The 10,661-nt window shown below is 51.7% G+C and overlaps 1 protein-coding gene across 1 annotated transcript in view; it reads left to right on the top strand.

Annotated features, from left to right (window-relative positions):
- Positions 1-6,280: 6,280 nt before the first annotated feature.
- Positions 6,281-10,661, top strand: part of GALNT14 (polypeptide N-acetylgalactosaminyltransferase 14) — a 96,613-nt gene continuing 92,232 nt past the window's right edge. The window contains exon 1 of the mRNA XM_058021346.1: positions 6,281-6,437. Coding sequence (XP_057877329.1) covers positions 6,309-6,437 — 129 coding nt within the window. The 5' untranslated portion in view covers positions 6,281-6,308. The remainder of the gene's footprint in view (positions 6,438-10,661) is intronic.

The following is a 10,661-nucleotide window of genomic DNA, read 5'->3' as shown; positions in this document are numbered from 1 at the left end:
TTTTTTTCTGTGAAAAATTTTACAGGGGGAAGAGGGTAAAACTTTCCACCCAGCTGTGAAAACCCTCCTTCCCCAGAAGTGCCTGGTGCAATATTGCATATTGCCAGCTGTGTTAATAGATGCCTAGATCCCAGTTGGCATTGGGCCACGCTTACATATCCCAGAAATAGAGATTTAATTCTGAAGTCTGCTTAACACCTGCACACAAAAGGACAGAGGCATTAAAGGTGCTTTAAGGACAAAGCTTTATTTTAGCTAATGTGTTCTCTCACCCATCACATGACTTGTTCTTTATTCTGTTGAGTGTCACCTGTCCAAACCACAATTATGGGCTTCAATGTGTCTGAGAGACACAGTCCTGCAGCTGGCTAAAAGGGACTGATTTAGCACATTCAGAGCAACAAAAGGGTTTGGTCTGAATTCTGGCAGGGTTCTCTGCTTTTAGAGATGGATGTGGGGATGGGGGCGGGGTGTGCATGTGTGTGAATGCACACAGGAGCACAGGTGAGCAGCTCTGCTTACCCTGGAAGCCCCAGCAGCACTGGGAGCATGGGTTTTACCAGAGCTGAGAGCTGCAGGGTGCCCAGGACCTCACAGGTTTAGCTGCTGCTGGTAAAGGTTCACCTGCCCTGTGCTCTGCTTATTGATTGTGTGCTGCAACCTGGCCCATAAAACCCTTTCTCTGCTGCCTTTGGTCTCAAATACCCGTCTGTGGCCATTTGCAGTGCCTGCCACTGATGGTGGTGCAGTGACCTGGAGCTAGGCAGCTTACCCCACCAAAACAAGGAAAAAACAGGCTGTGGGTATCTGGGGGCTTTTTCCAGAAAATAGGAACATCAGGAGAGACTAACAAGCACCAGAGACGTCTGGGGACAGACAGGATCCAGAGAGCTTTACTGTAGCAATAAAGTCCAGAGGCAGGGCAGGTCAAGGGAACTGTTCTTTGCTAAAATGTCCCTCAGTCAGACACTGAAGTCAATGTGTCTCCCTTCAAATCTCCAGTTGCTTTTCCCCTTGTTCCCACACCTGCTTGAACTGGCATCACTGGGCACCTGGAAATGCTGTGAGTAAAAGCTGCATCAAGTCCAGAAAAACCTGTGCTCCACCAAATGGAGACAAGGACTAGGGATCATGGGAATGAAACACAAGTACAAGTGGGTGCCCATTTGATTGCAGTTGCTGGGAATGGAAAATACCTTGAGGTAAGCAAGAATTCCCACAGCCTTCCCTCAATTTCACTACAGAGAAGTGTTTGCAGTTGTTCCAGTGGTGAGGGAGCTCAGTTCTGCCTCATCCGTCAGTGCCACAGACACTAGCCTGGAGGTGGGAGTCTGACTTGTAGGGGCTGCAGGCAAATGTCTGGGTGTGTGCTCTTGCCCATCGACTTGGGAAGCAGCTTCTGTTGCTGCAGCTGACTTGATGAGAGTTTCAATTAACAAATGCTATTAAAGCAGCTCTCCTCTTTATTTTATTTTTTTTTTAATGCATGGCATTTCCTGACAGCTTAAACGTTTAATTAACTGGAGATGCCATCGTGGAAAGTTTGCTGGAGAAGAATGCTTGCGGTTTAATTAAAAGGAAAAAAATCCTTCAGAGGTACTGGAAGAGATCTGCTTGCAACACTGATAGTGGCAAAAAGCCTGCAGGAACTCCTGCACTTCCCTTTCTGAGTGCAGCAGTAGGTGAGGAGGTGCACAGCAACATCATCACCCTAGAGGAGAAGGTGAGTGCTTCACAGCTTCACGTTTGACCCTCCCATTTAAGCTGCAGATGTAGGACAAGCTACAATTCTGTTACCTCAGCAAGGGAGAGGAGACAGCCAATGAAAAGTTTTGGTTTTGTTTTTTTAATACTTTAACTTACAATTCTCCTGGTATTAGGCCAGAGCTCTCTCCTCTAACATTTTTGGTTTTCTCCAAGGGCACACAGAGAGAACATTTTTCATATAAGCACTGGTCTGACTTTTTTTGGCTTCTGTTACAGCACAAAACAAAGGCAGATCTTTCCTGCCACAAAAAGTGTGGAATACTGTTCACATTACCTTCAACAGCCATCGTGAAAGGTGTTTTTTGAGATGGCAGAGCACTGCCTGAGGTGGCAGAGAGCCTTGGCTGCCCTCACAATGCTGAGGGCTGTGTGAGATTTAGCTGTGCGTAGGAACCATCAGCTCAGCACACACTTGCACCCCTGCAGCAGCTTTCCACAGGGCCACAGCACAGTGATGTCAAGTGCTGCAGAGCTGGGGACCCCCATGGCAAAGCAACATCCTCCTTGCTCCTGTGCAAGGGACTCCTGCCCTCCCTCTCCTCACACTGACCAAGTGACCCGGAGGCTTTTTGAACAGCTGCAGGTCAGAAAAAGGAATTTTGTTCCCATATTAAATATCGAAGTCACTGACATGGCTGTTCACATCTGAAGCACAGCTCCACCCACAGAGGGGTATCAAATGGTTCTGAGTCATCTCTGGGAGCAGGCTGGGGCTCTGGGGTGCTGCTGGGCCAGGGCAGGTGCTGGCTTGTTGTCCTGGAGCTTCTGCACCCAGGCTGGCACCTCTGCTGCTGGTGATGAGGGACAGCTGGGCTCCTGCTGAAACAGGCCAGTGCTCAGCACCTGCCAGAACAGCAATTTGGGAGCACACCAGCACACCTTCTGCCAGGGTGGGGAGAGAAACCTCTGAATGAACATCTTCCCCTGAGCCTGGAGGATGCACCACTGAATGAAATCCAGCCCCCTGTATAACCACCTATCACCATGCAGACCCTTTCAAATGCTGATGTCTTATTTTTTTTTGCAGAGTCTTTCTGATACGTGTGCCACTGGAGGCAGCACTTCTTCATGGGGATTGTGCACTGCCATGAACAGCACTGAGTGCTGGGCTACACCAAGTTGAACCAGACTCCTGGTTAAAGCTACCCCAAGTTGAACCAGACTCCTGTTAAAGCTACCCCTGCCGGAACCAGATCCTCCCCTGGCAGGGGAGCTCTGTCCTAGAAGCCCCTTTCAATCCAGAGCTCAGTGGAGCTCCTCAATCTCACAATAACCTCCCATGTTCAGCTGAGACTCCTCAGTATCCCCAAGTTGGGGGTGGATTTTGAGCCTTTCCTCCGATCACTTCTCGACTCTGTTGGAGCCCCTTTCAACTTTCTGAGAAAAAACTGCAAAGTATTTGTGATCCTTTTGGAAAAGAAACACTCTGTGAATGGAATCTCAGATGTGAACTGAACACAAACCCCAGAGTACTCCTAGTAAAAACTGCACTGAAGCAGTGTCCAGCTGGTTTGTAGACCCATTGAGGTTAGATTCCCTTGAAATATGCTTTACACATGTCCTTGAAACAGCAAGGAAAGCCACTTTCCCCTTCCACCCATCCCTGAAAGGACCTGAAGGGCCACTGTCTGAAGCTGTGATTGTGAAGAGTCCCCCTCCCACTCAGAAATCATGTCCATAATATTTTTCCTTTCACAAAGCAATCATTTTCATCAGCTTTCCAACGCTGATACCAAAAATGCCAGCCACCCATTTCCTAGATTGTTTTTCTGTCTCTGGCTGTACTGCCTGTAAATTTCCTTGTGTTGGAAACAGGTAATACGTTGTGGACCTCACTTGTGAAGCAGCTGAGATTGGCAGATAAAAAAAATTAGAGAAACGGGAAAGATATGGGTCAATAATGCAACAGAAAACTTTTTTTATTATTATTATTTTTTATACAAGTCTCTGAACCTCTAGATTTGTATTCTTGTTTAAATAGCTGTTTCCATCATCTGCTTGACATATTATCTGTCCCAGCACACAGGCACACCGTCAGGAGGAAAATCCTTCCTTGAGAACGACGCATAGCCAGAGTTCCTGGGGGCTCCTGCCTCCACAGGGACAGCTGCACAGAGCTGGGATTTGCAGTGTCCCCCCTGGCTGGAATGGTGGCAGTGCCAGCAGGGAAACATCGGCCCTTTGCCGGGATAACAGCGAGTTATCCATCACGGCACCGAGCCCTGCCAGTGAAGCTTTCCCTCAGCAGAGGGAGTTGTTTCTCAAGGTAATAAGAAAAGCATTATCTGATTGCATTTTTGTCAGGTATGTCCTATTTATTACCTTACCTGTAATCTAATTTGTAATGTATTTCCTTGATATTTTCTATACTTCCCCTCCGTATTTTGTAATAGCTTCCCCTGAAAGCCTGACCTACAAAAAAGACAAGGTTTTTAATCCATCTTTGAATGATAACACCCTCCAGGTGCCTTTATCTGGAAAAACTCTCCTTGCACAGAGGGAGGTCTGGTAGGAAAAACTCAGCACCCTCTGAAAAGGTGTTGGGGGAACACTGTTTACCAGCAGCCAAGGTCACTTTGTCCCAGGCAGGAAAATACTTGTGGCTATTTTCTACTTGTGGCAAAGTGATCTTTTTGGTCAGAAAGCCATTCCTGATCCAAAGGAGGTATGTGAGAGGTAGAAACCAGTCTGTCCCAACAGCAGGAAAGCAAGAACACAACTATAAGTCATGTAAAAGCTATCACTGATGTGCCTCAGCTGCTGAAAGCTGCTCAGGTGTTTCACCTTGGCTGTCAGGAAGGAGCATAAGGCAGCAGTTTGGAGAGAGCAGCACCTGTGGGTCCCAGCTAGGGTGGGCAGAGATGCCTCATGGTGGCAGAGGTGCAGTGTGATGCTCCAGCCACCCTGAACGTGGGGCTGAGGAAGGTTAATTGGCATGAGAAATGATGCATGCCATGGGAACAGGTCGCATTTTCAGGTTGGTGTGGGCTTCCCATGTGGCATCAGGTTGGTGGCTCACCAGGGCATGAGAGCTTTCTGCCCTCTTCCCACCTGGTTAGTTCTTCTCTTGCTTGGCTGTAAAGCAAAGTTCAAATTCACTGCCTGATGGACCTGGATTTCCTGCTTCTGGTAAAGGTGTTTCAAAGTCACACAGCTTTAAAACAAAGAAAGAGAAATGTCCCTTTTTGTGGATGCTAATGAAATTTTTATCTGGGCATCTTTCTGTGAATGTTGGGCCTGAGAGGCATGGATTATGTTAGGGAGAAGGGCTTATTGAGCCCTGGAAATAAATCAGAGGAGGACAGAGGATGAAGATCGCAAATGATAAATTAGCAAGTGACAGAAAACAACTGCAGGAAATAATAAAGCCAGGAGAAGTGTGTGGGGAAATGCATAGGAGAGGTTGTTTACAACATGTGCATTGGACTTTCCAGCATTTGACATCTTATCTCTATTTCATTCCATATGTTACTTTATGCATGGATTCCTGTTTTTATGGGGTTTGTTGTATAGTTTTTGCACTAACATGAATGACTCACATCTGCTCCAATACTTAATTTATTCTCTAATGTCTTCTGCAAAGGTTTGCTCAGCTCATGTAATACTTGTCAGTGGCGAGATCGGAGGAGCAGCTTCAGGCAGGTGAGCAGGGATAGCTGGGTGAGACAGCTCTTTTCTGGAGTTGCGTTAGGTGTTTTTTTCACCTGTAATTCCCACTTTGGCTGCCCTATATGGGCAAGCCTGCTGTGCTGGGGCTGTGTATGGAGCCAGCAGGGAACACCCCATGGGACAGCGATGACAGCTGAGGGCCGTCCTTGCAGGACCACGGCCCGGCACTAAGCTGCTGCCAGAATACCAACAGCTGATGATTATGATTTTATTTTTTAAGTGTTCTTGACAGCTCTGGAGACACACATCTTCTCTTCCAAATCCAGTAATTAAATTCCACCTACCTGAATTCCCCCTGCTGTTTCAATTGGTTAAATTAATCTTCCCATCATGTCTGAGCCTCCTCTGTGTGTTGTTGAACGGTGGCCTCCTCTCGCCCCGGAGTCGGGCGGGGACGGGCACCGGGACCGACCCGGGCCAAACTCGCCCAGCCCCGCGCATCCCTTGGCGTGCAAGCGGCCCGGGCTCACTCAGGGAGGCAGGGCAGAGGGATGGGCGTCCCCGGTTACACACGGACACCCCCGCACCCCTCGCTGTCCCCGTTCCCGGGGCTGCCTCCCCGCCGGCGCGGAGCGAGCAGAGCGCCAGCTCCCCGGGGACCAGCCCGGCTGCCTGCGCGCTGCACCTTTCCCGGCGAGCGGCTCCGGCTCCAGCCCCCCCTCCTCCCGGCGCCTCCTCCTCCTCCCGTTCCTCCTCCCCTCCCCTCCCCTGCAGAGCATGCACAGCCCGGGACTCGCATCGCCGGCTCCGAGGCGGGCGGGCGGGCGAGACCGTGCTGCCCGCCAGCCCCGCTGCCGCTGCCCCCCGAGCCGCCCGCGGCTCCCCCTCAGCGCCTCACGCTGCCCCCGCCGGACTTTTCGCTCCTGCCGAGGATGAGGCGGCCGACGCGGCGGCTGGCGCTGTCTCTGCTGGGGGTGCTCTGGCTCGCCGCCCTCCTCCTCTTCTTCTTCGGGGCGCGGAGGAAGTTGGAGGCGCCGGAGCCCGAGGGACACACGCCGGAGGTGAGGAAGGGGCGGCGGGGCCGCGGCTGCTCCGGCGGGACCTGGGCGCGATGCCGCCGCCCGGGGAAGAAGTTCCCGGCGGTTTTCGGGACCTCCACCCCATCGCGTTCCCCTTCAAGTTTGGTACCGGACCTGTGCCTTTGCAGGGGGGCACTGGGGCCCTTTCCGTACCCCCTGGGCTTGGTTTTCCCCCTCCTCTCCCCTCCGCTCGGTCTCGGACAGCGGCAGCCCCTGCCGCGACCCCCCGGCCCCGCTTCACCAGGAGTGCCCCGGCGGTACCGGCCCTTTGTCCCGCCGCCAACTTGGAGCATCCCATGGGGAGCGAGGGGAGCGGTGCTCCCCAAGGGAACCAGACGCGTGGTTCGTTTCACGGCTGGGGGACCGGCGGCTCCTTTCCCCCTGGGTCACGCCGTGCTCCCGGGCTCTGCCCTGAAGGAGAAGGGCTCGGTCCTGCCCGGGCTGACAGGACCGGAGGGGAGCGGGCTTGCATGGTCCGCGTTCGGCGTACGCGGGCTGGGCGAGCCCGGTTAAAGCGCGGCTTGTTCGGGGCTGGAAGAGCAGGATCGGGCAATGGTGCTGCTCTGGGAGCCCCGGCCGGGCTGGGACGAGAGTGCCCGTGCGTTCAGTCGCGCTTTCCGTGCCGTGTCTGAGTGCCCGGAGTGACAGCACGGCAGAGATGCGAGGAGCATCTCCTGCACACTGGGAGTGAGTGAATCGGAGGAGTTTCGCTGCCCAGACGAAGAGCGGGGGAGCTGCGAGAGCTTCGGCTGAACGAGGTCCCGGCTCCTCTCCGGCTCCCGTGTCCTCTCTTCCTCGCTGAGAGCGGCTGGGGCTTAGCTGAGGGTTAACTTTCCAAAGGACATAGATTAGATGCTGCTTAGTTGTACTGTTGTAAATCTTGAATTAATTAATCCGGGTTAGAAGCCCAGCTCCTGAAAATACTCCGAGATTGGGGTTATTGTGGCAGTGGAAGAGTGTGAGCCCTCCCCCCCTTTTTCTTTGTACCAGTGACACCCAGCAGTGTTTGGCCCACAATATGTGACAGCTTTACATGTTTGCCTCATCTTTGGAGAGTTTCATATGTGTCTGTCACCTCAGCAACTGAATTAACGACCTGATTGGAAAAAAAAAAGTCAGAACTCATAAAGCTTACTTTGATTTTTTCATCCTGAGGAATTATTGGTTTTCCGTGTTTTTTTAAATAAAAATGATTGAGGAGGTTTCTTCAGGCTTTTGTAAATCTTTCAATCCTAGAAGAAGGGAATGATTCTATGTGACTTCAGGCCCCAAAAAGACATAATTATCTATACGTTTATTTATTTATTTAAGCTGGGGAAGGCAATAAATAAGTTACTGAAAGCAGAGTTAGGAGACGAGGGCTTTCTTAACTAGAACTGTGCTTTGGTATCGGAACTGTATTGGTAAAGATTGCAAAAAAAGACCTCTCCCCTGTTTGACAGGGGCTACTATAATCTCCTTGAAATGAACCTTGCTTCTCGCTTAGCACCAGCTGCCGCTGAATCACTGCCATTTTGCAGCCCATTTTGACTTTCTGCTCCCATTCAAGGCTCCCCAGCTCAGGGTGTAGGTTGCTGATGCTGTTACAGGCTGGTCTTGGCTCCCGCAGCAGGTGAAGGGAACTTCTGCCACGCAGGATCTGTCCCCACATTTTGAAGCTGCCACTGCCAAGTTGCCATAACTCCAGCAATCTGACTGCTTAAATTGCCTCTCCTTCTTTTCTTCTGAATTTTCCATCCAAACAGTTGCATCTCTCTTGAGATTCATAAAGTGCAGATTGTTTTGTTTTTGTTTTTTTTTTTTTAATGCATTGAATTTTTTGGCTTTGCAAACTCCTTTGGAACAGTATGACTTATAAGCTGCTTATGAGCATGGGGATGTGGTGTCCCTTCAGTCAACACTTCTGACTGGGCTACCAGAGGCAGGAATGCTGTGCTCCAGAGAGGAGCCTGGTACTGTGTCCTCTTGCCCTGGCCACTGGGACTGGATGCTACTGATGAAAACTTGAGAAGTTAAGGGTTGTCCTCCCAAATTCCTCGGGAAACCAGAGGAGATGATGCATTACTAACAGCAGCTCAAACATCGTAAGACAGCTACAGAGGGGAAATGGAGCAAATCCACATAAACTTTGCTGGCAGCGTTTTCCAAGCTGTTCCCTCCCCCCTCCTCTCCCAGGTGAGCTGTGTTTCTGTGGATATGGGCACACCGTGTATCATGCCTTGTGCAGGTTTAACCTTTAGACCTTTCCAGTTAAGCTCCAGCTGGCATTGCTGCCCGTGCCTGTCCCCAGCAGGGCTCCCAGCACACATCCATGCTGGATGGCAGTGCCCGAGCTCCCTGGCTGGCTGTGGCACTTTGGTGGCTTGCTGAGAGCTCACAGAGCTGCTGCCCTTGGCTCCATGGATGCCCATCAATCGCTGTTGTTTTAGTCTGCACCCTGCCCTCTGCTTTACCCCAAATCCCAAGCCAGGTCCAGGCTGCAGCTTCCCAAAGGAAAGCTTGTGATGTTTTTCTTGCAGTCCTGTGCTCCAAGGGGCAGGAACTTGGTTTGAGGGGGGGCAATACAGTATTTGAGTCCTTGCTTTACCCAAAACACGCTGCTGGCTTGGTATCTTAAGGACCTGGTGAGGACAGGCGTTCAGGGAAGGTCTTGCAGGAGTAGCTGAGCTTTCCTGAGCTGCTCATGCCCAACGAGGTGGGTGCAGCAGTCTGTTGTAATTAACTTGGCTTCACCTTGCCCTGTAATTTTTTTTCCCTTGTATTCCCCTGCAGTCCATCTCTGTGGATCTCTTGCTGCTGCCCAGTGGTAGGTAGGCAGGCAGAGGGCTCCTCCTTCTTGCCAGCCCTTGCTTCCCTCAGTCCCTGCCAGCTCCTTTCCCTCCTCCTCCTCCTCCCTGCTGCCTGCAGCTGCTGGTGGTGCATGCCAGGGCAGCAGCAGCAGGTTGGGGCTGGATTTTAGGGTGTGGGACTCCCTCCTGGCCGGGGGGTGTAGCAACCTTGCAGGGCTGGTAGGGTATGGAAAAACAAAACTGGCCGTGTTTAGGATCATGAAGTTGTTCCTGGGATAACTTCACCAGTCCCTCCAGTGCTGTTTTTACTCTGTTACTTGGGGTTTGGGGGTTGTTTTTTCTCTCTTTTCCAAGGGGCAGATCAAGCCCTGTTAGAACAGGCGCCCTTTTGCTGCCCTTTGTGCAGTCCTGTGACTTGGCTGGGAGAAGGAGCTGTGGCAGGGTGCCTGCCCCTGCCAGGGAGCTTTACCCAGCCCAGCCTGCAGGGAAGCCCAGCCTGATGGATGGGGCTGTGAGGACGCGGGGCTGCCCGGGGTCATGGATCAGCTGGGACTCGTTGAGCCTCCCTCCTCCCCTGCCTTTTGGCGGAGGGTTTCCAAGCACTTTGCAAGCTTTAATTAGTTCCAGCCTGTCTCCTTGTCCCGGCAGTTTTCCAGCTGGATAAACCAGGACCCAGAGAGGCTAATTGAACTTTGTACCCTTCTGTCTCTGGTGGACTCCAGAGGAATTGGAATAGTTTTATCCTCTTGGAAAATGAGGCTGCCAGTGACCCACCTGAAGTCCCCCAGGGAGGCAGTGGTGGGGCTTGGCATGAGCTCCAGTGCTCATGGCCCCATGTTGCTGCCCGGCATCTCCCCTGCCTCCCTCTGATCCATCCCCCTGCTCTGCTTTTGGGGGGGGGGGGGCATATAAACTAATAACTTAATTACATTAAGGAATAATGAGGGGAACTGATACGCGGGATTAATTACAAGCGAAATCCCAAATTAATTGTGAGGAGTGCTTGTAGCTGGCTCTGCAGCGATGCTTTGCTGGCGTGCTGGCTCCTGTGTCCTGTGCCAGGCTGTGGCTGGGGATGCTTGTGAGGGAGCAGGAGATGAGCAGGCGAGTGATAAACCCTTGGTCATCTCTTTTTCTGCACCTGAATCAGACCACAGTGGCTGTGTGGCAGAGCCCTGCAGCAGGGAAGGGTTTTTGGGGTCTGGGCTCCCACACTCAGGGCCAGCAATGTGTGCAGGAAGGGCAGGACTAAAAAAAAAATATATATATATCTAGTTTTTGTTTGGTTTGGGATTTTATTTCCCTTCATTCCTTCCTGCATGCTAGCTTGCTCCCTCTGATGTATGGCTGAAGCACAGCTGACAGCCTCTGGAGGGAAAGCAGGTCTGTGATGGGCTTGACTGCAGGAGAAAAGCTA

The sequence above is a fragment of the Melospiza georgiana genome, chromosome 3 (assembly GCF_028018845.1).
Source record: "Melospiza georgiana isolate bMelGeo1 chromosome 3, bMelGeo1.pri, whole genome shotgun sequence".
Taxonomy (NCBI): Eukaryota; Metazoa; Chordata; class Aves; order Passeriformes; family Passerellidae; genus Melospiza; species Melospiza georgiana.
The sequence above is the reverse complement of the archived record's forward strand: the minus strand, read 5'-3'. Positions and strand labels throughout refer to the sequence as shown.